The sequence below is a fragment of the Marmota monax genome, unplaced genomic scaffold (assembly GCF_021218885.2).
Source record: "Marmota monax isolate L192 unplaced genomic scaffold, Marmota_monax_Labrador192_F-V1.1 WCK01_AAM20220418_F8-fsc00061, whole genome shotgun sequence".
Classification (NCBI taxonomy): domain Eukaryota; kingdom Metazoa; phylum Chordata; class Mammalia; order Rodentia; family Sciuridae; genus Marmota; species Marmota monax.
This window is the reverse complement of record NW_026695230.1, coordinates 11,075,584-11,101,739: the sequence shown is the minus strand read 5'-3', so window position 1 is coordinate 11,101,739 and position 26,156 is coordinate 11,075,584. Positions and strand designations below refer to the sequence as shown.

The 26,156-nt window shown below is 39.7% G+C and overlaps 1 protein-coding gene across 1 annotated transcript; it reads left to right on the top strand.

The window, feature by feature from the left end:
- The first annotated feature begins 724 nt into the window (after window positions 1–724).
- On the top strand, window positions 725–5,540 carry LOC124088609 (calcitonin gene-related peptide 2-like). Its single transcript, XM_046438337.2, has 5 exons — window positions 725–844; window positions 1,861–1,955; window positions 2,190–2,321; window positions 4,286–4,469; window positions 5,098–5,540. Exons 2-4 carry the CDS (start codon window positions 1,870–1,872, stop codon window positions 4,443–4,445), a joined length of 378 nt encoding a protein of 125 aa, XP_046294293.1. The 5' UTR covers window positions 725–844; window positions 1,861–1,869; the 3' UTR covers window positions 4,446–4,469; window positions 5,098–5,540.
- Window positions 5,541–26,156: the final 20,616 nt, after the last annotated feature.

The window sequence follows — 26,156 nt, the reverse complement described above, 5'->3', positions numbered from 1 at the left end:
CAGGCAGTCCCAGCCCTGCATTTTGGCAAACACAAGACAGAGGAGCAGGGCAGCTGTGCAGCAGTTAAGGGTCCGGGTTGGAGCTGAGGATGTCAAACCCACAGTCTAGGATTTGGAGGTACCTGATGGGTAAGGGGATGCAAAACCTTCTGTGCATGCAGGGCCAAGTTAGCGCTCTCCCCAATCCCCTCTTCTGTTCCTACCGTTTCAGTTTCAGAGGAGTGGGGCGGAGGAGGCTTGGCTGCCAGATTGAAAGCAAAACAGCCATTTTTGAGGACTCTGGCACTTGGGCACATATGTGGGAGGGAATACCCCAGGAGCACAGAGATTCAAAGAGAATGTTTCAAGGGCCCTCACTCCTCCTCCTTCACTACTCCTCCGATGCTATTTCTGCTGAAGTCCTTTTAGAACCCAAGATTAAGGTTCAACCTCCCTGGGGGTCCAGGCAGGAGTAGGACATGCTGGAGTTCATGCATCAAGGAAGTGGGAGAAACTCTGGACCCTCCAAATTCCCCCAGTGTGCCTCCAGTTTCTAGACGTATCCGCCTTCTCTTGGGCACTCCTTCTCCCAACAATGACCTCAATGCAAGCAAAGGCGGGAGCGGATGCCCCCCACCTCCAGAAACAGGGTAGAGAGGTGGATGTGTGACGCACTAGGAGGAGCTCGGTTAGTCCTGTGATTGGTTGTTCTTGGCCACTTAGGATTGGCGGAGCAGGCGGGGGACCCCCTCCTTCCGGATATCACTGGAATAAATGCCTTGGGGCTCTGGCGAGAAGGCACCCACAGCAGGTGTTGTGTTCTCGTGGATCCGTCGCTCTTCAGTGCTGAAACTCGAGTTACCAGGTGAGAAACTTCTCATTCTGCGTACTCTGATATTCTGCCTCTCTCCATTAATTCCTCTACTTTGCTCCATCTGCCTGCCTGCTTCTCTTTCGTCTCTCCGCCATTTCCGCTTATCCGCAGCCCGGTGGTACTACTCTCTTCTGACTGGGGTGAAGCCGTGCTGTTTAGGGCTGTCCAGGCATTTTCTCTTAACTAAAGCGGGTGGAACCCCCGGCACCCAGAGAGCTCCGCATGGGCTCTGGGAGCTGGGCAAGTTTAGGTAGGGGTGTGTGTGACTTCTGCGTTTGGAGCGCGTCGGCGGGCAGGGTTCTGTAGGAGTTGTTTCAAGTCTGTGTCCTTAGTGATCACGTTTGGTACCCGGGAAAGTGGAGCCCTAAAATTTTTCCTTTGAGGCGTCTCCAGCCCACGAGCGTTCCAGGGACGTGACACCAGATCTGGGGCAGTGCTTTCAGTTGAGTGGGCTCAACTCAAGGGGTGGGCACCTAGCGCCTGCTGCAGAACTGCACTTCTGCAGTCCGGAGGCACCTGTAACTGACGCGCCAAAAAAAAAAAAAAAAAAAAAAAAAAAGCCCCCAATCCAAATCCTCAGACCGAGTGTCCCTTTCCGATTCACCCTTCCAGCCTCTTCCCCCCACGCTTTGGCTGGACCGCCAGCGGAGAAGGTGGTCTTAAAACTTCAGTGAGAAGACAAGCACAACGAGGGCAAGTGTACAGCAGGGTGTGTCCGCTCATGGTTTCTTAACGTATCAGGGCAAAATGTGTGCATATGGGCTTCTCTGTCCTACCAGGAAACAGAACCCAACGCCTCCCCACCCGGCCCCTCCACTTGCCTCTTCTCTATCAAACCACTTGACTACCACTTTTGAGATTCACAGCAGCCTTCTGGCAAATAAAGGAACAGAGGCACCAGGAGGTGAAGTTACCTGCCTGAGGTCACATGGCAGTTGTGGCAAGAACAGGACTGGAAGCTAGGTTTGTGGTCCTGGTGCAGTCATAACGTCATTCTCCTTTTACAGAGAGGCATCATGGTCTTTTGGAAATTCTCACCCTTCCTGGCTGTCAGCATCTTGGTCCTATGCCAGGCAGTCAGCCTCCCAGCAGCACCATTCAGGTGAGACATCCTGAAACCCAGAGCACACTCCTCTCTCACTGCCCCAGGGATCAGACAGCTCTATGCCTTAAGAGTCAGTGTGGTTCCCCATGAATCAGCGTCCTCATTCCCACTTCACTGGGAGAAAGGGTAGCTATATCCTTAGGGGAAGAAGCAGGTACCAGGAGCCTGGCTGCCTGGGAGGGGGGCAGGCAGGGGCTCAAAGGTTGCACTGGGTTTGTTTCCCCTTCGCAGGTCTGCCTTGGAGAGCATTCCAGACCTGACCGCACTGGGCGAGGAGGAAGCACGCCTCCTGCTGGCTGCACTGGTGAAGGACTATGTGCAAATGAAGGCCAGTGACCTGGAACAGGAGACAGGGGGCTCCAGGTAAGACTCCCCACCTGGCCCTGACATACAGAGGAGGACCTACTCCAGAGAGGTATGAAAAACTCACCTGCCCAGGAGTCCAGCGGGCTGTTCTTATTCAGCTGGCTGTGGGACTCAGCTACTCTCAGGCTCCATGGAAAACAGAGATCCTGGTGGAACTGGAGGGACTGTGGTTTGATGCATTAAAAAGATCAATTTCTGAAAGTAATGGGGAATGGGATGAAGAGTGTGGAATCACTGACTATGGAAGTTGGTCTTTCAGAACTGGGAGACATCCCAGAACTGGATATTAGGAATAGTAAGTGTGAAGCCAGAGGATGGAATCTGTATCCCTGGTTTTAGAAACGTCACCTGGGTATGTTATTCTTTCTTCCTGCAAGGAGTCTTCATTTCTCACTTGCAAAGTGAAGGTGAAGGGCTTTGGGGGGATGGGGACAGATAGCTCCATGTCTAAGGTAGGTTGGGGACATCTAGAAAGATGTGAATGTTGTCACAAAACCAGGGAGAGCACCCTTCCCTAGATCTACCTGCTTGTGTACCCTGATCTTGGAAAAGAGACCAACCCTGGCCTGACCCCAGCACTGCCATAGCAGAGGCATGTGTTGACCTGAATCCACCCAGAGAATGCTCTGCCAAGCAAGCTTGAAGGTCTGCACAGCATGTGGAATGCCAGAAAAGGTCACCCTTCCTTACCACTGCCCTGGCCCACTGCACCTCTGAGTCCTCCTAATGGAGGATGTGTGAGCTTCCCCCACCCCCATCCACATCTCCTGTCCCCCTCATAGTTTCCCTGTCTGGTCTAACCTTCTGCTGACTGTCCACAGGGGCTGGTCCTGGTGCCTGGTTCTGTCTGGCATGTCTTTTTCCTATGGCTTGGAGCTAAGCAATGCGGTAATCTGAATATCTGCACACTGGGCACATACTGGCAGGATATGAACAACTTTCATACCTTCTGTGGCATCAATTTTGGGCTTTAAACACCTGGCAAGAAAAGGGATTTGGCCAAAAAACTTGCAGAGGGACAGCTACCTTCACTTTGGGAGTACCCAGGATGCCAACTGAGCTCCTCCCACTCCTTCCTGATTTCCTTTCTTGTTCCCTTTTATGAACTTGATGCATGTGGATTCCTCTCTGAATGTTCTTCAAGCTGATATTAGTAGCTTTGCTTATGACACAGTATGTTGGGGACCTCAGGATGGAAAGGGAGAGAACAGAAGTCATAGATCAGAGGTAAGAGACAGCAGGTAAAGCTTAAGCCCTCAGAGAATTTTGTAGCATAGCTTTCCAGTTCTTGCTTATGCATGTACTAAAATAAGCACATGCCTCATGCTCCACCATTTGACAAATGAATTTATTTTTCTAAAAGAACCTGAGCTTTAGTGGTCTTTGCTCTGGGCCATGGTCAAGGCTTATGATGTCCAGTGCCTTGGCTTAGATGGAGCCTTAGCTTTAGAGCAGCTGGATATAGGGCTTGGTGGGTGATCTCTGTGATCCAGCTGTAGCAGAAGAACAGTGTGCTAAGGAGCAGGTAAGAATTTCTGGGACAGGATGCTGCAAACCAGGTCCTCTGAGCTTATTTAAGGTAAGACTTTAGGGAAATTTCATTTTCCTATGGAAAGTGGTTTTGTTGCTGCTGTGGCTGGGGTATGGTCTCTATATATGCCTTGAGTGTTTTGGAGTGGGGCTGAGCCTTGCCATTTATGCCTCTTGAATGATAAATGCAGGGTTTCAGTATGTACCCCATAGCTGGGAACTCTTTTTGGTGATTTTTTTGGGCAGAGCTCCTACCAAAGGCTGCCAGGCCATTTCCCCTAACAGCTTTGATAATTGCACTTAGGAGAAATGCTTATTGTTAAGTGGTATATCTAAGGGCTGCAGTTCTCTTTGTGAAGGTCCCACGGGGTGGGCTCCTCCCCCAGCCCTCACTCACAGGCCTTCTCTTCTCTCTCCATCCTGCAAACCAGTGCCACTGCCCAGAAGAGAGCCTGCAACACTGCCACCTGCGCGAGCCAGAGGCTGGCAGGCTTGCTGAGCAGGTCAGGGGGTGTGGTAAAGGACAACTTCGTGCCCACCAATGTGGGTGCCCAAGCCTTTGGCCGGCGCCGTAGAGACCTTCAGGCCTGAGCAGCTAGAGAGCCCAGGAAGAAGGTGAGTGCCCTGGGCTTTGGGAGAAGAGAAGGAGGAGTTTGGAAGTTGGGGTTCGCATTTTGAAACCTGCTCATCCTGCTAGGTTCTTCAGGTCCTTTCTCTCCAGTTCTATCCTTCCTTCTGACATAGTAAATTCCTTCTAGAACTGAGCATGAATTCAGAATGCTGAGACAGGCTTCCGAGATGCAATGTTATTTTTCTGAGAAAAGAAATGAAGAAAATTCTGGATTCAGAAAGGGGGGGGGGCTTTCAAACCTTAACCAGGACCAGTCCTCACCAAGGAGCGCGGGTTCAAACAGGGCTCATCCCTTGGTCAGTGTTCACAGATTCAGACCAGGGAGCTCTAGTCACACTGCCATCAGTATTAATAGTGATTATTGAATTATTTTTATCTTCATTTCTCTTACAAGCATGCAAATATCTCATAACCATAATTCATAAATGTTGTTGACCTCTGTAAATTAATGGGTTTCTTTTTCAGTGATCATTGTAGTTATTCACTTCTTGTCTTTCTCCTCTTTTCCTTATCTTTCTCCTCCTATTCACTCCCTCTCCTTTTCCTCCTTCTTTTTCCTTCTCCTCTTCTTTCTCTTGTGTTTTTCTATTTTTTTTTCTTCTCTCATCTCAGGTAACCATGAAGCTGAACTCACCACTTCTATTAATTTCTGTTGACAACAACTGGGTGGGAAGGCCCCATGGAAGATACACACGTTTGCATCTAGAAGCACCATTTGTCATTTGAAAGGAATGAAACTGAATGCAAAATAAGCTAATTCCATATTTGTTGTGCATCATTTTTATATTTAATGCTATGTTCAGTAAATGTGATGGCATTTCCCATTGGCTTATCTAATAGCAAATTGGTTCTTTGAGGACCATCCTGTTGATCATGGTAGCTCTGCCAAACTGTAGGGGACACGAAATCACTGCCTCTTGTAGCCTCTGGGAACACAGATGGTAAGGTGATGTTGTGCCTTGTTGTCTAAGAACACGATTGTGCAGTTTGTTTAAGGAAATGTCAAAATTGTGTCATTTGTGAACTTCATCAAGATTAAAAACATATTTTCGATACATTTGTTTCAAGACCCTGGTGGTTCATTTCAATTATTTTTCCTATGTAATAATAGTAAGGGAAATAATACTATTTTTGAGAGCTTTCTATGGACCAGATGATGTTCTAAGACAGTGCTTTATACCTGTGAATTCACTTACTCTTCACAACAGAGCCATAGGGTAGATACTGTCACTCCATTTCACTTCTGAGGAAATCCAGGAATGGAGAAGTGAAATCCAAGATCACGCTGATACACAGTGGCAGACCCCAGTGTTGGTTTCTAGAGCTGACAGCTGAAAACACCATGATATATGCTTTTCAGTATTGGTTCTAATGTTTCCCAGAGACCTGTGAGTCATTCTTTGGCCTATATGCCTGACATGGTAGACCTTCAGATTTTAGAGACACCTGCTGTTATGATTTGGATCTTAATGTCCTCCAAAAGATCAAACACTGATGGCTTGGTCCTTAATGCTGTAGTGTTCAGAGATAGGGCCTTTTAGAGGTGATCAGGTCATAAAAGCTCGGACCTCCTCAATAGTTTAAACCATTGATGGATTTATACAATAGTGTGTGTGTGTGTGTGTGTGTGTCTTTGTCATAAAAACATGCTCTCTCCTTGCTTCCTGGCTGTCACTGGGTGCACTCCCCACCAGGATGTTTTGCCTCATCCCAGACCCAGAATCGATAGAGCCAAGTGATAATGGATTGAAACCAAGAGACAAAATAAATCTTTTCTCCTTTTAAGCCATTTATCTCATGTATTTTGTCACAGCAATGGAAAGCTGACTGAATCATATGGAAAATTTTAAACATAACAACAACTTAATTTATATAAAGATGAATTTTGGTATCCACTATTTGACTGCAAGAATGATTAGTGATCAATGTTCTTACATTTCTCCTACCCCCTAGTATGTTGCCATATCAATACATCCATACATATTTCATCCTGTATTTCTAAATGGGAAGGACTCTTTAAAAATATCCAAAATCCCATTTAAATCCTATTTGCAACTAAGATTAACAATAATTTCTTAATTATTTAATGTCACATATCCCCTCATGGCTCCAATTCCCCAACTATTATATACACCCACATATGTGTGCACGTGTGTGTGTGTGTGTGTGTGTGTGTATAAATCTGGTCTTATATTGAGACTTAAATTTGTCTAAAGGCTCATCTAATCTAGAAATCCCCCCCTCTATATTTTATCCTCCTTGCAGTTGATTTGTTGGAGAGACTAGGTTAAACATCTAGTGGTTTCTCAACATTCTGAATTTTGATGACAGCATTCCTGAGGTGAGGTTTAACATGGGTTTTTCTGTGAATTTAGCAGTCAGGTCTATGGTGAATGAAGGAGAAGAGAACAGGAGATGAGGTCTGAGAGGAAATGGAGAGGACAAATCTTGTAGAATTTTGTAAGGCACAGGAAAGACTTTGGCTTTTATATCTAGCATATATTAGGGTCTTTTAAAAAATTCAGTTGAGCTTTAATGTCTTTTAGTTGGCGTGTTGGACCATTTACGTTTAATGTAATTACTGATTTATTTGGATTTAAGTTTACCCTTTTGTTATCTGTTTTGTTTGTGCCCACTACTTTTTTTGTTCTTCTCTCTTTCCTGCTTCTTTTTGTTTGACTATGTAAATTTTCAAATCAAAATTTAGAGAGTATTCCACTAAGTTATCTGATGGCCTTGGGCTTTATCACTTTATTCTTATTCTTTAATGGTTTCTCAAGGAATTGCAACCTAACTTTTCATAGTCTACTTAGAGCTAACATTTAAATAAAGCATAGAAGCCTTATAGTCTAGAGGACTGTTTATCCTTCTCTGTTCAGTGGTATATGTTTCATGTGTATTACATCTAGAAACATTGACAGCCCCAATAGACAAAGTTGCAAATTTTCTTTTCAGTAGTCATCATATTTTAAAGGAAATTAGTGTACTATATTCACTAAGATAATTGCCATTTTGGTTCCTGTTCTTCCTAGCAACAAGATCTTTTAGTTGTTCTTCATTTAATAAATCTTTTATTTTTGCCTTTATTCTTTTGAAATTGACATATACTTTCCACATAATAAAAATCCACTCTTTTAAAGTATACAACTTAGTTATTTTTAGCATATTTTCATGGTTGTGCAGCTTTTCACAGCTAACTTTAAACATTTTTATAACCTCCAAAAGCAACTTCAGATTAATTAGCACTCACTATTTCTCCCTCCACAATCCTCTGGCCACTACTACTCTACAATCTAACTCTTCAGATTTGTCTGTTTTGAATATTTCATATAAATGGAATCATGTAGATTTCTGTGTCTGACTTCTTTTACTTAGCACAACATTTTTCAAGGCTCATTTATGTTGAAACATGGATCAGGACTACATTCTTTTTGTGGCTGAATAATATTCCATTTATAGACATACCACATTTTGCTCATCCATTCACCAATTGATGGAACAGTTTTCTTCTATTTTTTGGCTATTATGAATAATGATTTTATGAAATTTATGTGCAAGTTTTTGGGTGGACATGTGTTTTCAATTTTATGTATCTAGGAGTGAAATCACTGGGTAAAGTGATAACTCTTTGTTAACTCTTCTGAGGAACTCCAGAATACTTTACAAAGTGACAACAACCTTTTGCATTTCTACCAGAGGGTATGAGATTCTAATTTCTCTACATTTATCAACACATGCTTGTCTTTTTGATTATAGCCACTCTAAGGGTTATAACATGATGTTTCACTGGGTTTGATTTACATTTACCTAATATCTAATGATGCTGAATGTCCTTTTTTGTGTGCATATTTGGTACTTGTACATTTTTGTAAGAAATGTGTATTCAAATCCTTATCCCTTTTTATTGTTTTTATTATAGATTTGTAAGTTCTTTATATATTTTGGATGCTAGATCCATTCACTTTTTTTGTAGTGCCCTTTGAAGCACAAAGTTTTAAATTTTGATGAAGTCCAATTTGTATTTTTGAGGGAAGTATCTTTGCGTATATTACTTAATCCAAAGTCATAAGAATTTACCAACAATTACTTTTAAGAATTGTATAGTTTTACCTTTTAAATTTAGGTTTCTGATCTTTTTCCAGTTAACTTTTGTCTACAGTGTGAGGCAGAGGTGAAAATTCATTCTTTTTGCAAGTGGATATTCATTTGTTCCAGCATAATTTATTGAAAAGGTGATTCATTGCTGCATTGAATTGCCCTAGAAACTTTGTTGGGAATCAATAAAGCATAAATGTTTAAACTTATTTTTGGACTCTCCATTTTATTCCATTGAGGTTTATGTCTGTCCTTTACCAATACTGCCCATTTTAAAATCACTGGAATGTTGTAGTAAGATTTAAAATTGGGAAGCATGAGTCCTCCAACTTTCTTCAAGATTGCCTTGGCTACTCTGAGTCCCATCTGTTTCCATTATAATTTTAAGATCAGCTTATCTATTTCTGTAAAAAAGACAGCCAGAATGTTGAACCTCTAGATCAGTTTAGGGAGTATTATCGTCTTAACAATATTACATCCTTCAATTTGTGAGCACAGGATGTCTTTTTTATTTAATTACTACCATGGTGTGGATGTGGTTTGTCTCCCAAGGGTTCATATATTAGAGGCTTGCTTCCCAGGGTGGTGTATTTGTGGAACCTTTGAGAGGTGAGGGCTAATGTGAGGTCCGTGGGTCATTGATTTCCCTCTCCTTAGAGGAGACAAAGGTATATTCTCATGGCGTCCTGAATTATTCTTACAAGAGCAAATTATTATAAAAGCATGAGCTGGACCCCCAAGTTGCTCTCTGGCTTCCTACATAGAAATGTGATTGTTTGCTCCTATATGTGCTCCTGTCATTGCTGTTTACCATGATGTGAATTAGCTGTTGGAATCCTCACTAGAACTGAGCATGTTCTATGCCCTTGAACCTCCCAAACTATGAACTAAATAAACCTTTTTACTTTATAAGTTTATCTGCCTGAGGTATTTCATGATAGTAATGGAAAGATGTCTAACATAATTAGGTTTTCTTTGATTTCTTTCAATGGTGTTTTATACTTTTCAGTATAGAAATATTGCACTTATTTTATTGTTTATTCCTACGTATTTTATTATTTCACCCTTATACATGGAATTGTTTTCTTAATTTTATTTTCTGATTGTTCATTGTTTTATGTCTAGAAATATAACTGTTTTTGTATCTTGATATCATTTCTTGCAACCTTTTCAAACTTGTTCATTTGCTCTATTAGTTTTTGTATATGTGTGTTTGTATTCCTTAGGATTTTCTATTATAAGATTATGGTATATGCAAATAGAGATGATCTTACTTATTCCTCTCTGATTTGAATGCTTTTGACTTATTTATTTTTCTTTACTCATGTTCCCTGATTAGAATATATAATTACAATGTTGAATAGAAATGGTGAAAGTAAACATCCTCATCCTGTTCTTGAAAAGAGAACCTTTAGTCTATTATCATTAAATAGGATGTTTGCTGTATGTTTTCACAGATGCCATTTATAAGCCTAGAAAATTCCCTTCTATTCTTAGATGGTTTAGTGTTTTTGTCATGAAAAAAGTTGGATTTTATATTTTTTTCTGCATCAATTGGATAATCCTATATTTTTGTCCTTTTTGCTTATTAATATGATCCATTACACTGGTTGATTTTCATATGTTGGAATAATCTTGCAATCCTGGGGTAAATCCCATTTGGTTATGATGTATTATCCTTTTTTTAAAAAAAATAATGTTACTGCATTCACTTTACTAGTATTTTGTTGTGAATTTTTGTGAACATTTATAAGTAATATTGGTGGGTAGATTTATTATTATTATTATTATTTTAGTGAGAGAGAGAGCGAGGGGGGGGATTGATGGATCTCGATACCTTTGTCAGATTTTTTGTTTCTAGGTATGCTAGTCTTTTTTTTTTTTTTTTTTATCCTGATGATTGAATTCAACACTCAACCACTGAGCCATATTCCAAGCCCCTTTTATATTTTATTTTGAGACAGGGTCTTGCTAAATTGCTCAGGGCCTTGCTAAGTTGCTGAGGCTAACTTTGATCTCAAAATCCTCCTGCCTCAGCCTCCCAAGCTGCTGGGTTTACAGGCCTATGCCATGCACCTGAAATGTCGGTGTCTCCCCAACATTCATGTGTCAAGACTCTAGTCCCAAGGTGATGGCATTAGGAGGTGAGACCTCAGGGATGTTATGAGGGAGGAACACTCATGAATGGGATGAGTGCCTATGGAGAAGAGGCCCACGATAGAGCCCTTGTCCCTTTCATCTTATGAGGACACAGAAAAAGACACCATGTATGAGGAAGCTGACCCTTACTAGGCACAAAATCTGTCTCAATTTCAGATTCTCCATCCTAAAGAACTGCAAGAGTTATGGTTTAGAAGTGAGGTGTCCCCCAAAGGCTCCTTGTGAAACAACGCAAGAAGGTTTACAGTGAAATGAACGGGTTAGAAGAGCCTTGACCCAAACAGTGCATTAATCCCCCAGTACAGATTCATTGAGGGGTCACTGAAGAAGGGTAGAGTGTGACTGGAGGAGGCGGGACACGGGGGGCATGCCTTTGGGGTATATTTGGAAAGTTGAGCTTAGTCTCCTTCTGCTTCTTGATGGAACATACTGAGTCACTGTCCTCCACCATGCCCTTCCACCATGATGTTCTGCCTCATCCTGAGACCCAAGTCCTTGAGCCAGCCTTCTAGGGACTGAGTACTCTGAAACCGAAAGCCCCCAAATACTTTTCCTCCTCTAATTGTTCTTGTCATGTTTTTTGGTCACAGCAGCAAAAAAGCTGACTAAAACAGAAAGGCATGTTACTGTTGTTTATAAGCATTCCACTTTAGGTACTTTTGTTACAGCAGCCCAAACTGACCAAGACAGGGTAATATTGGTCTCATTGAATGAGATGTCAAGTGATGGCTCCTTATTCTGTATTTTTTGGGAGAATATTTTGTAAAAACTTTGTGTAGATTATTTTTTAAGTATTCAGTGGAATTCACCAAAGCAGCCATATTTTCCTGGGCTTTGCTCTGTGAGAAATGTTTTGATTATTCATTCAATAGCCTTTATACGTGTGTGAAATTTTCAGATTTCTTATTTTATATTTTTATTTCTTCTTACGTCAATTTCAGTAATTTGCATTTTTCTAGGAATTGTTCATGTCATCTAGATCATTTAATTTGATAGTGTTCCCAAGTGATATATTTTTATTTCTGTTTTGTTTCTGTTCTTTTATTTCTGATTTTAGTACTTTGGGTATTTTCTTTTTTCTTAGTCAGTCTAGCTAAAGACTGGCATATTTTGATGACTTTTCAAAGAACCAAGGTGGGTTTCATTGATTTTCTTTCTTTTCTCCCCTATTGTCTCTTTAATTATTTCTAAACTACATTATTTCTTTCCTTTTGTTTTTTTGTGGGGGAGGGGAAGGCAGGGTTCAACTCTTCTTTTCCTAGTTTTTACTGAGAGGTTTGATTATTTACTTGAGTTATTTTTTTTTTCATTTTAAGGTAGGCATTTACACCTATACATTTCCCTCTAAACACTGCTGTGTCACATCACATATGTTTTGGTATGTTTATTTGTTATAGTTTGCCTTTGTTTTCATTGATCTCAAAGTAGATTTCTAATATCCTTGGTGATTTCATTTTTTACCCATTGGTTATATATAACTGTGCTATTTAATTTTCACATATTTGCAAATTTCTTAAATTTATTACTGCTATTGATTTTCAATTTTATTCTATTGTTATCAGAGAACACACATTGATAATTTAAATCCTTTTACATTTATTGATACTTATTTTTCACTACAATATATGGCTATCCCAGAAGATGCATCATGTCCACTTAATAATATTTTATATTCTGCTGTTGTTGTGTGGAGTGCTCTATAGATGTCTGTTAGATCTATTTTATTCATGTTGTTCAAGCCTCCTCATTCCTTGTTGATTTTTGTCTAATTTTTCTACTCTTTATTGAGACTTGTATGTTGAAATCTCTAGTCATCATTTTTGAGTTGTCTACATTTTCCTTAAATTTTATCAGGTTTTTGCTTCATATATTTTGGGTCTGTCTTATGAGGTATGCACAGGTTTACAATTATTACATATATTTGAGATTGAGCCTCTTCATGCTGTGAACATTATTCTTTGTATCTAGTAATAATTTTTGTCTTTAAGTCTATTTTTATGATAACAATATAGTCATTCCAGTTCTCTTCTGTTTACTGCCAGCATGGTATATTTATTCTACCCTTTAACTTTCAAGCTGTCTTTGAATCTAATGTGTATCTCTAGCAGACAGTATAATTGGATAATGTATTTATCCATTCTGTTAAAATCTGCCTTTTAATTAAGTGTGTTTAACCCATTTATGTTTAATGCAATTAATAGTAAGATAGACTCTATGCCTGTCATTTTGCTATTTATTTTCCATGTGTATTGTCTTTTTTTATTTCTCTATTCCTTTATTATTCTTTGTGTTAAGCAGATATTTTTCTAGAGTATCATTTCAAGTCCCTTATTTTTATAAGTCCCTTATTTTTTTATTTAAGTGATTTCTTAGTGGCTGTCTGGTGATTATAATTAGCATCTAAATTTAAAACAGCCTAGTTCAGATCAATACCATTTAATTTCAGTAGTATACAAAGATTTGTTTCTATATTGCTCCATTCCTCCCTTTTTTGTTATTATTTTTATGCCAACTATGTTTTTATACACTATGTGCCTAATAACACAAACTTATGGACATTATTTTGTGCAGTTGTCTTTATATTAGGCTGGAAGAAAAAAACACAAACAAAAATGCAGCTATACCATCTTTTATATTTACCTGTATAGTTATGTCTACTATTGCTCTTTTTCTTTCATGTGAATTTGAGTTACTGTCCAGTGTCCCTTCACTGTAGACCTCTGCTAATACGTCTTGTAGGAAAGTTCTGCTAGTGACAGTTCTTAGTTTTTGTCTATCTGGAATTGCCTTAATTTTTCTTTTCTTCTTCTCCTTCTTCTTCTTCTTCTTTCTTTTTTTTTTTTTTTTTGTGGTGCTGGGGATTGAACCCAGGGCCTTGTGCATGGGAGGCAAGCACTCTACCAACTGAGCTATGTTTTTCTTCATTTTCAAAGAATACTTTTATTATTACATAATTCTTGATTAACAGACCCCCACCCATCCCCTGACACTGCACTTTAAATATGTCATTCCCCCTGCCTTCTGGCTTCTGTAGTTCCCAATAGTAAATCAGCTGTTAATTTTACTCAGGATTGCTTGTACGCGATGAATTGCTTCAAGATTTCTCTTCTGTAATTTGATTTTGACATTTATAGGTATGAATCTTTCAGAATTTGTCCTACTTGGAGTCTGTTGAGTGTCTTGGACGAGGGTTTAATGTTTTAAATTAACTTTGGAAAGGTTTTGGCCATTTTTTATTTCCAATATTTGGTTTCCTCTCCTGGAATTTCCTTTATGCATAAGTTGGTACACTTGAGGGTGTCCTAAAAGTCATTGAGGTTCTGTTCATTTGTCTTTTTTTCTCCTCTGTTTCTCAGGCTGGATAATCACAATTGACTTATATTCAGATTTCTTCAGTCTACTCAAACTTGCTGTTGAGTTACACAAGTAACATGTAAATTTCTGTTATTTTACTGTTTTTTTTTTTTGAGAGAGAGAGAGAGAGAGACAGAGAATGAATCTTTTTTTTTTTTTTTTGGTAGATGGACACAATACAATGCCTTTATTTTTAATGTGGTGCTGAGAATTGAACCCGGATCCTGCCCGTGCTAGGCGAGCGCTCTACCGCTGAGCCATAATCCCAGCCCCAATATTTTACTGCTTTAAATTCAGAATTTATATTTGCTTCTTTTGAAGTAATTTCTATCTCAGTTTTGGTATTCTGTATTTGGTGGCACAGCAGTCTCCTGTTTTTCTTTTCTAAGACATGGCTTCTTTTAGTTGTTTCAATATATTTAAGATAACTGACTTACAGTTATTGTCTAGTAAATGCAATTTTTTTGGCCTCCTAAGGGAAAGTTTATAGTATTTGCTTTTTTTCCTTGTATATGGGTCACTACTTCTTGTTTATTTACATGATTCGTGATTTGTTTTTGAAAACCAGACATTTAAAATAATAAAATGTGTCAACTCTGTAAATCAAAGTCCCTTCTCACCCTGCCCCCGGCATCGGGACTTGTAATTGTTGCTGTTTGTTGTAGTTGTTGTCACTGTTTTCAGTGACTTCACCAAACTAATTTGTAGTCTGTGTTCTTTTCCATTTGCCTGCCAAAGTCTCTGCTTGGTTAACTTAGCAGTAAGCTAATGATTTGATAAATATGTCATTTGTTTCTGGAATCAATAATTCTTCCAATCTTCTCTAAGGGGCTCTAGGTACATGTGGAGCATGTATTAAACACTCACACCGTTGATAGTTGATAACTCAGCCTTGTCCTTCACTTCCTGTTTCCATAGAACCTCAAGGTCAGCCAGAGGAAAGAGAGTTAAGGACCTTATCAGTTTCTTTCTGAGCATATGCACTCCTTGATCCATGAAGGCAACATTCTACATTCCCAGAAATGTGTTAGAATATTTCAAAGTTCCTGTAGATACCACATTCCCCCAGTTTTTCCTTTGGATTTTTTTTATTTGTCTATTGTTTACTCCAAACATTATTCACTACTTCAGAAACTTGTGAAGAAACAATTCAACCCAGAACCCTGGCAAAAATGATCCTTATACTAGGGAAGCTACATGTCAGATCAAATAATGACAGCATTGCAAATGGGGTCTTCCAAAGAATGTCCAGAGAGATAAGTAATGATAATTCTCTGAAAATGAGGCTTTGAAGGAGGACCGACCTTGTTTTACTCTTTCCAGATATTTCTAGGTTGTTGGTTTTTACCACAATGGTGAGTTGTTAGTTTTCAAAGCTACCACAGAGTTTCAGAGCAGGACATGGGGTAAGGACAAGTTAAAATGCCACAAAGCTCACTGTTATTTTTTCAGGATAGCAGTTTTTCTTTAATAAATGTTTTCCGGCTAGTATAAGACTTTTGTTAATCATTAGCATTTTGAGAAAGTTGATTTTGACATTTGCTCTGCTTCTCTCAGTCTTTATGGGGGAGAGAATTGTTAGGACCCATTATTCCACCATTTTCACTGACATAACTCAATTTGCTTTTATTCACAAAGAGTATTTTCACTAGATACAGGATTATAGGTTGATTGCTTTATTTTAGCATTTTAAAGGTATCATTCTATTCTCTTTTGATCTTCTTGTTTTTTTGTTTGTTTGTTTGTTTAGGTAATGAATTGTTTTCCTCTGGCTACTTACAAGATTTTTTAAAGTTTCTTTCTTTCTTTTTTCTTTTTCTTTTCTTTCTTTCTTTTTTTTTTACTGTTAATTTTGATGTGTCTGGGTATAGTTTTCTTACAATTTTTCTTGGTTGACTTTCTCTAAGCTTACTGAGTCTATAAGTCTTTCATCAATTTTTCATTCATTAATTTTTCTATACCTACATTATCCATTCTGATAAGCAACACCGGCTTGTCTCCAATGACAAACATGAGGACTTTTGATATTGTCTCACAATTTTCTGAGATTTTGTTCAATTTTTAAAATTTTTTTTCTCTGTGTTCCTAATTTCTATTGATTTTAAGTTTAGGAATTATTTCCTCTGTCATCAGTATTCTTCTGTTGAGCTCACTTAGTGTTTTTTTTTCTGTTTTAGGGATTATATTTTTCAACTATGAAATATCCATTTTGTTTTTTTAATAGTTTTTATTTCTTCTGCTGTTGACTTCTATCTTTCCTTTGATTTCAAGACTGCTTACTATTACTTCATAGAACATGGTTGGAGCAGCTGCTTGAACATCTTTATCTGATTAGTCTGACATTTTGATCATCTTGAAGTTGTCATCTATTAATTGTTTTTTCCCTTGAGATTTGGTTAGATTTTCCTACTTCTTTGTATGTTGATTAATTTTGGACTATAACCTCGGCGTTTTGAATATTACAAAATTTTGAGTTTCGTTAAAATTCTCTGGAGAGCGTTGATTTTCAGGCAGGAAATTAATCTGATTATATTTAGACTGCTTCTTTTTTTGTGTGTTTTGTCGTCAGTGGTTACAATATCAGTTCAGTTTTCAAAGGCTTTGCGGTGCTGTTCAGTTCCATCTGCACATAATCAGGCTGAGAGGTGGCGCATGTGCAGAACATATGTTGGCTCAATACAGATTTACATTATCCCCTTCTGTTCTCTCCTTTCTGAGAATTCCTTTATGCTCCTTGGCTCCTACAGGCCTCCTTTTTTTGTTGTTGTTTGTTTGTTTGTTTGTTTCCTCTGGTCATAAAACCAGGTTTTATAGTGCATTTCCCCAACTCTGTGCTATTGTATGGTTTTGTGCAACTTAAGTTTCCCTGGGAAGAACACCAAGACAGAAGAGAATAAGAGAGACAGAAATTGATTCCTCACACACCAAGAGACCCCTTTTACAAGACTTTATGGTTTTTTCGCGCCTGCGCTGCCGCCATCACTCTGATGGTGCAGTTGACAATGGGTCCTTGGTCCAGGAGAGAAAGGAGAAGAAACAAACATGAAGATTTTAACTTAAAAGGGAGCCTCTTGGCCCTCTGGCCAGAAAGAGGGGGATGCTTTCTGAGTTTTGATCATACCCACTTCACAGCTCTGTGACTGGGACCAACTTTGGGTTAAGTTTGAAAGATTAAAGAAAAAAGCCTCAGAAAACTCACTTCATTTTTATCATTCTTTTCCCCTCCCAAATTCTTCGGCAGTTGTCTACTTTTAAAAGTCCTAAAGTAGATCCCTCTTTTGGTTTTGTTTTCTCCTGGAGGTTTTAGTTCTAGCTGGGGAGAGGGAGGTTACCAAGGGCTTACTCTATCTTGGCCAGCACAATTGTTGATTGTGATTGCAGTTTGTACAGAAGTGAAGAATAATAATAGTATCTAAATTGCTTAGGAAATGAGATAAGTCATTTCTAAACAGGTCGAGATTCAAAGAAGAAATCAAAATGGAAAAATCAGAACATCTAGAATGTAACACAGCTACTTCATAGTAGAACCTGGAAATATGGTGAAAATATCTTGAGAGAGTTACAGCTGTAAGTGATTATGTTAGGAACATGTAGGGAAAGTTTAAGGAGCTATTTAAGAAATTAGAAAAAAGTGAAACCCAAAGAATGTGAAAAGAAGATAATAAAGATAAAAACAGAAATTCATAAAATATAAGGTGATATAATTTGAATCTTCAATGTCCTCCAGAGTCCTATATGTTAAGCCTTGGTCCCCAGATAGACGCTATTGGGAGGTACTTAAAACCTTTGAGAGATGAGGGCTAGTGAGCATGACCTTGAAGATGACTGTAGGGCCCTGTCCCCTCCTCCCTCTCCTTTGCTCCCTCAGCATGAGAGGAGTGGTTTTGCTCCTCCATGTGCTCCTCTTATCAAGTGCTACCTCATCTCAGGCCCTAAAGTGATGGACCTATCCAATGACCATAGACTGAAACCTACAAAACTGTGAGCCAGTAGAAACCTTTTCTCTTTATAAGTTTATTATCTCAGATATTTGTTATAGTAACAAAGTGTGAATAAAATGTAAGATTTAGATATCATAGAGAACAACAAAGCCAAAAGCTGGTTCTTTGAAAAGACAAAAGAAACAAACCTATGGTGAGGCAGGGTCATACCAAAGTAAAGCAGACATAAGCAATATTTAGGTTAAAAAGGGAACATACATGTACAGTAGAGATAAATAATAGATAATATTATGAGTATCTTTGTATTAATTAATTTTACAATGTAGATGAAATGGACAAATTCCTAGAAAACATTAAACCTTTTTAAAATTTACTCAAGAAGTAATAAAATTCTGAATAATTGTATAATATATTGAACAAGATTTGTAAAATCCTATCACAATGTCAATATTAGACTTATTTGATTTATAGATGGATTCACCCAAATGTTCAAGGAACAGATTTGACTTATAGGCAACATTTTCCCCCCAAATAGAAGAGGAAGTACTACCCAATTTATTCAAGGTCAGTGTAAGAAATAAAAATTATAGGCATGAACACAGGTACAATAGCATGAACACAAAATAATAGCAAAATATACCCACATACATATAACAATCCATCCATTGTGACCACTATTTGCTTGTTGCCAAAGCATAGGAGTAGTTTGATGTTTGAAAATATATAAATCCATTAAAGACCCATAAATATAGTAGTATTAACAAATTAAAAGAAAGATATGATATTTTAGTAGATAAGATGATCTGGCCTCTGTTTCAGAGGCCTCAGTCCATTGACAGCCAACTCCATTGCACTGAGCTTGAGGTGATGCAGAACATCATGGTGGAAACATGTGGGGAAGGAAAGCAGCTCAGGACATGGCCACCAGGAAGCAGAGAGAGACAGAGAGGGAGAGAGAGAGAGAGAGAGCTGTTTAAAAAAAAATAAGTGCAGGCTTTCTCAGGAGGCCAAGACTTCCTATCAGGCAGACTCCTATTCCCCTCTGCCTCTCCCTCCCCATAACTCAGTGCTGACTTCAGCTGTGGTTGGTTATTCCGCCTGCTAAATGCAAGACAAGAAGCCATTCCAGGAAGGATGGCAGCAGGGAGTGGCAGCAAATGTCATTCAGAGTTTGCTTTGGAGGAGAATAACCCTTCTTTTTCATTACAGCACCCATCTAATGATTCTTCATTCACCCTCAGGTCCAAACCTCTAGAGAGACAGAGGTCACCACACTTCAATCTGTTGCAGACAAAGAAACAGGTTTCCAACGTTGAGTATGTCTTGTGTTAAGGAATGACAAATAACTTTAGATTCTTAATACATGGATATTGTGGATTAAGCTTGGCTTATAGGAATGTGACAGTAAAGACCTCTGAGTTCTGAGAATGGGCTCCTGGAGGTAGAAACCAGGCTTGGACAATAAAGCCAGACCTCCTGTTCACATGATGTTTTCTTGCCTCTTATTCTCCAGCTGGGCCAAAGTTCTGGCCAGTCTCAGCTGAGCTTGCCGGGTGTCCAGGGAGGGGCCCGTGTTCTTTAAGAACTGGAGGATAAAGGAGAAGCCACAGTTCACTTGCTCTTGGCCAGTGGGTGTTTGCCATGGGGATGCAGAGTAAGATGTGGGCATGATGGATGCCTTCCCATGTACCACCAAGTCTGTGCCTGAGGCCAACCCCTTCCACACAGGCCTTCCTTCAGCCAAGCTGTGGTCACATTGCTGGTCTCCACTCCCGCTGCCTCCTTGGCACCAAAGAGTGTGGACATCATATAACTCAATTCCCAGTACGTGAATCAAGGGACTAAAATTTTTTCAACAAATCATAAAAATGAGTTTACTAATGCATGTGCTTGGCTTCAAAATATAAAAATGCTGAAATATATAAATATTCATTTAAATTTTTATACGTTCATTGATCTACTCAAACTCAAACATTATGTATGTATTTAAAATATATGTGAGACACAGATGCGTTTTAATATGATGTGGAGTGAGGATTTAAAAAATGAAGCTATAGGTCCTGGAGGCATTTTAAAATAGCCTGTTGATCCTGTGGGGTGCTGAGCAGCCCTTTCTCCACCAGAGGGCGCGCCAAGCAGGGCTTCCGCCTGCTGTGTCGGGCTCGCTTCTTCCCACTAGGGTCCCCGGCACGTCTTCCAGATTCAAAGGATCTTCCTTCTCTCTGAGCCTGGCTTTATGGTCTGTAAATTTAGGAGAATGATGTTTCCCTTGTACAGATGGGGCAACTTCTTCCTAGAGGCATTCAGGATACTGGGGGCAAATGGTAATCCTGAGGGAAGAGGGAGGCTTGAAATTTCCTCTTATCTGAGCCACCCAGGGACTGAGAATAAGGCAGCCTGGCTGAAGTTGGGGGCTGAGCGAAGACAGAAATAGGGCCTTATGGAAGAGTTCATCTTGAACTAAATGTTGGAGGGACAGTAGTTTTCTTTTTTAAATAAAAGACTTATTTTTCTGATCATAAAATAACATATATTTAATATAGAAAATTTAGTAACTACAGGAAGGCAAAAAAGTGCATTTCTTAGTTATCCTTTCTTATAGAGAAACGCACTGTTAATAGTTTGGTGTAATGGATGGGAGGAATGTAAATTGGAAAAGTGTGGGAAAATAAAAATAGAACTATCATATGGTAGAGCAATCCAACTACTGGAGATATATATATATATATATATATATATATATATATATATATATATATATGAATGAAATCAGTATGTTGAAGAGCTATCTTCACGTTCAAGTTGACTGCAGTGCCATTCCCAGTAGTTAAGATATAGAGTCAATCTAAATGTTGGACGAATGGATAAAGACAATGTGGTACACATTAGAATACTATTCAACCATAAAAAGGATAAAATTCTGTCATTTGTGACAATGAATGAACCTAGAGACCATTATATTAAGTGAAATAAAACAGAAACAGAAAGACAAATACTACATGATCTCACTTACATGTGGAATCTGAAAAAGATGATCTTAGAAGCTGGGAGCAGAAGACTGATTACCAGAGACTGTGTTATGGTTTGGATATGAGGTGTCTCCCAAAAGCTCAAGTGTGAGACAATGTAAGAAGGTTCAGAGAAGAAATGATTGGGTTATGAGAGCCTTAACCCAATCAGTGAATTAATCACCTGGTGGAATTAAGTGACTGGTAACTGGAGGAAGTGGGCATTTGGGGGCGTGGCTTTGGGGGATATATTTGTATGTGACAAGTGGAGGACCACCCCCCCCCCCTTACTGATTGTCATGTGAGCTGCTTCCCATCTGCCACACTCTTGCACCATGATGTTCAGCCCACCTTGAGCCCCGAGGAATGGAGCCTGCTGTTTATATGGATTGAGACCTCTGAAACTGCAAGCCCCTAAATAAACCTTTCCTCTTCTACAATTGTTCTGGTAGGGACTTTCAGTCACAGCAGTGTAAAAGCTGACCAAAACAGACTGATGGGAAGAGGCTGGCCACTGGGTTCAAAGTTACAGCCAGGAGGAATAAGTACCAGTGTTCTACTGCATAGCGAAATAACTACAGTTAACAGTAATACAACGTGTATTTCAAGATAGCTGATAGAGAGGATTTTGAATGTTTCACCATGAAGAAACAGTAAGTGTTTGAGGTGATGAATGTGCTGATTAACCATTTGATCATTAGACAATGTAGACATGTATCAGAACATCACATTGTACCCCACAAATTTGTGCAACTTTTGGGTCAATTAAAAATAAAATAGACAAAATATTTTGAGTCATATTTGTAATTAAAAAGTCATATTGGAATTTTCAGGCAGCTTTTTGAAAAAATAGTTTTCTGTATTTTTTTATATATCTTATGTACATATTTATGAAAATACATCACACCAAAATGACTTCTTTGAAATTTGCATTCTTTAGTGCATATTTTTCTGTTTCATTCTGTGTTCTTCTAACTGCATCATTTTTATGTCCATTTCACATTCCATTGAGCAAATGTGCCAGAACTTATTTAATTAATCCCTTATATATACATAAGTTGTTTCCAGATTTTTATTACCATAAAATGCTGTAATAATCATCTTTGGAGCTAAATTTTACAAGATATTCATAACTACTTCCTGGGGAATGCAAATGGACACAATCTGGGATTATCTTAATTTAATTTTAATCTAATGTGATTCCCTTTTTTATCCTTTTAGGAGTGAGATTGTACAGTCAAAGGGTTAATATAGGCAGTGTATCATTTTGCATTCCTACCTGCCCTGTGTAGGTATTCTTGTTTCTCCCAGTCTCACCAATTAGACATGTGGTCAAGTTTCTTTCTTTTTCTTTTGTCTTTTTGCAGTGCGGAGCATGGAACCCAGCCTTGCATGTGCTAGGCACACACTCTACCACTGAGCTACACCCTGAGCCTATATTCTCAAATATCTGCATGAATTTTTAGGTGACTAGATACATGAGGAGATAAGGTAACAGACAACAGAAATAGACCCTCAGGTTCCAGGGTAGGCAGAACATGTAACAGGGAGAAAAATGCTAACTCAATATGGGGGAAACACTTTTTTTAATATTGTCTGTTAAAAGACAGTGTGGTACCCTCAGGTGATAGGCCACTTGGAGGTGTCCAAAAAGGGCTGGGTGGCCATTCTGCAGAGTGTGGCACACAAGGCTTCAGCACCAGTTTGGCATCTGGACTGAGGACCTTTAAGACTCCAGAGAAACACACAACCATATTGATTGTCTCATCTTAAAATCCCTGAGTTCACAACCATGAGCCTTGATTAGGTCTTTATTGCCTCTGAGAAAGAGAAACATATGTCCGTAGTCCACTGACTCTCCTACTTACTTCTAGATCACTCTCCCACACTTTCTCTTGGAACCCCCACGACCTCCTCCCCAATCCTGATTCCTACTTCCCTGAGAGAATGGTATCAATCTGAAGAAATTCTCCACTGACTCCCCAAAACGTCTTTAACCTGCTGGCATCTGTGCATATACTCTTGTCCCACTGGTGCTGCAGATTAGCTTTCCATTGTGCTAGCAAGAGCCATCCCTTCTACTGGTTTGGGGGCATTATTCCAGCTGTTGTGGATCTCTGTCCTTGTCTCCTCCTACTCCCTTCATCCCCTTGCTCACTCTGTTCCACCTTCCTGGTCTTCCTCAAGCTCACTCTTAGGGCCTTTACTTTGACAATTTGCCTTTTTTTTTTTTTTTTGGTGGGGGGAGGCAGGGAAAAATCTCACAAGTAACCATTTGCACAATATATAACTCACCTGCAGTTATGTCAATAAGATTAAAAACTTGTCTTAACTTTAGACTTTTTACGATTGAAACATGAGAAATGGGCTGGGGATGTGGCTCAAACAGTAGCGCGCTCGCCTGGCATGCGTGCGGCCCGGGTTCGATCCTCAGCACCACATACAAACAAAGATGTTGTATCCGCCGAAAACTAAAAAATAAATATTAAAATTCTCTCTCTCTCTCTTTAAAAAAAAAAAAGAAACATAAGAATATAAAAAGCACACACACAAAAATGAAAAAACCAATATACCATAGAAGCAATAACCAAAATAATGGTAGTGTAGATATATTAATTAAATAAAACTGACTTTGAAGAGAAAAGCATCATAGAGGTAACAAGAGCCTTCTTATGATAATTTAAAAAATTCCAGCAAGATGTAAGAATTCTAAATGTATATGCATCCAATAACAATCTTATAATACATAAAACAGAAATTGACAGTTACAGTGGGGCATTTTAACCCACCTTTCTTATTAATTATCTCTTAGTGTGGGAATGGTCTATATCTTTTTCTTACCCCCTACGAGGCTATGAGCATCCCAAGGTCAGAGACTCTGCCTTAGTTATGGTTGTATCTTAATTAATGTGCACAATTCCAGGCACAGGGCTGGCCTTCATTCACTAATCTTTGCCAGATTGAACTTCCTCTAGCAATAGGGAGGTCATCATGGTCTGAAATAGCATATTCTTTGGGGTTCTCTTACTCTTAGATGGTCTTAGTATTCTGGGTTGAAATCTGTCTCTCTCTGCCTTATCTCTCCTGCCTCCTGTCCCATCCTAATGCGGTTTGGGCATGAATGGGTTCTGGAGGCCAGACCTTTAAAGCCATGGCAGTGTTAGTTGTAGGGAATTGAAAGCAGATCAATTTTTTTTTTCTTCTTTCCTACAAAGTCCTGGGCTGGGCATGGTTTCTATTAGAAAGATCCTTTCTGGGTAATTACCCATCCATCCTCAATAATGTATCTTGGGGTTGGCACTAAGGCTTTTCAATTATTTAAATTGTCAGATTTTTCATCTCCTACTGAAACTTTTCTGGAAGCTCCCATTACAGCTGTTGTGCGTGTTGGATAGTATAGCTAAAGCTCTTGCCTCTGTCTTAGGCAGGCCCTTAGCCAAGCCTGTAAATCTGGGCCTATCAAGACCATTATGGCAATTTACAGGCTTCCTGGAGGACTTAGTGCCTCTGTAGAGATATTTAAATGGGAGGGAGTAGGCCTTGGTTTTCCTCTGGGTTCTGATTATCATCCATTTTTACTGGGCACCATCCCCCATAGTTACTCCATCTTTCTCTGCTCTGCTCTGCGTCCCAAGGACCTGGTCCTCAGACTACATCTCCTGAACTCTCTTGCTCTCTGATTTGGTTTAGCCAATGGAGGCACAGGCTGGAGATCAGAGGGAGGATCAGAGAGAGGTTAGGGAAGTTCTTCCTCATTTCCTCCTTGCTTGGGAGTCGCAATGTTATGATCATAACTTCTGCTTGATAACGTCTTGCATGGTCTGCGGGGATGCTGGTGAGCCATTTCTCCCCTTCCCCCTTTAGGCTTAAGGGTGGTAACAGCTTCCTCAGTGCCTAACACCACCTGTACTTCACCTAACCCTGATCACAACTATCTCTTCATTAAATTGTCTCTCAAATCTTACCTGAATAGTCTTGTGCCTGAAATGTGCCCCTTCTCCACACCTTCTAGGCTCAGAGTCCTCCTCAGCTCGACCTAGAAGGATTTGTAGACTAGGTCTCAGTTGCTGTGGCCCCAAGGCTTGGAAAAGGAAAGATACTGACTGGCTCAGGGTCACAGAGGTAAGAGAGCAGTCTTGAACCCTTGTCCTGTGTTCCTCCTACTAACTGTGGACTGAGAAGACTTTGGGAGAGGGCATAAGGCAAAGGGAGATAAGAAGAATGTAAACATGAAGAATGTTTATATGTCACCAGAGACCTGTGGGACAGGGAAGCTGCTCAGGAACCAGAGCTGCAAAAGTTCCTGTCAGGGAAAATCCTTGGGAACCCAGGTTCTCTTCTTTTGGGGAGATGGGGTTTCTCTCGGCTCCCTTTCTGTTTGCATCAGGCTCCTCTATTATCTCTGCCACCTGTCTGCTAATGCCACATGTTGAACCATCCCTAGGATTTTGATGAGGATCTACTATGTATCAGGCACTGTGCTAGAAGATAAGGCCTCCCTGCTTGTGGCACAAAAACTCGGAGAGACAAACACTAACCATAGACATAAAGCAGGAAATTTCGCAGTGATAAGTGGTATTCACGGGAGGAGGACAGGGGAATGTTCTTTGGAGGGCAGAGAAGACCCTTCTAAGGGAGATGATGTGACCCAAGACCCTAACAGAGAGAAAAATGATGTCGAGTTTCATGTGCCAGAGTGAAGGGTTTGCTATTTTTGTTCTAAATGCAATAAGAAGCTGTTGAAAAGTTTTAGGTTGGGGGAAGACAAGATCTCATTGTTAAATGATAATGCAGGTTGTCCTGTGGTTCATGGATGTTAGAGGGCAAAAGTGGAGTCAAGGAGGCCAGTGCAGACTCTAAACAGAGATCCAGGATGGAGATAATGGTGTGGACCAGGGTGGTGGCAGGGAGCATAGGAAGTAGTGGAGTGTTCAGGGAGTCAGTCTGGAAGCACAGCAGAGAAGAATGGTGACAGTTGGGCACAAAGGCAGGGAGATGGTGGGTAGAGAGGAATCAAAGATGACCGTGGTTTTCATTTTGATCAGTTGGGCCAAAGTGACACCATTTAATAACCTGTCTTGATTCAAACTCACGGGCAGTTCCAGAGTCACCT

Bases quoted from the DNA above. Each gene is read 5' to 3' on its own strand.
- LOC124088609 (XM_046438337.2), top strand. From the start codon at position 1,870: ATGGTCTTTTGGAAATTCTCACCCTTCCTGGCTGTCAGCATCTTGGTC. The intron at 1,956-2,189 runs GTGAGACATCCT...TCCCCTTCGCAG, and splicing joins CTCCCAGCAGCACCATTCAG to GTCTGCCTTGGAGAGCATTC. The intron at 2,322-4,285 runs GTAAGACTCCCC...CCTGCAAACCAG, and splicing joins CAGGAGACAGGGGGCTCCAG to TGCCACTGCCCAGAAGAGAG.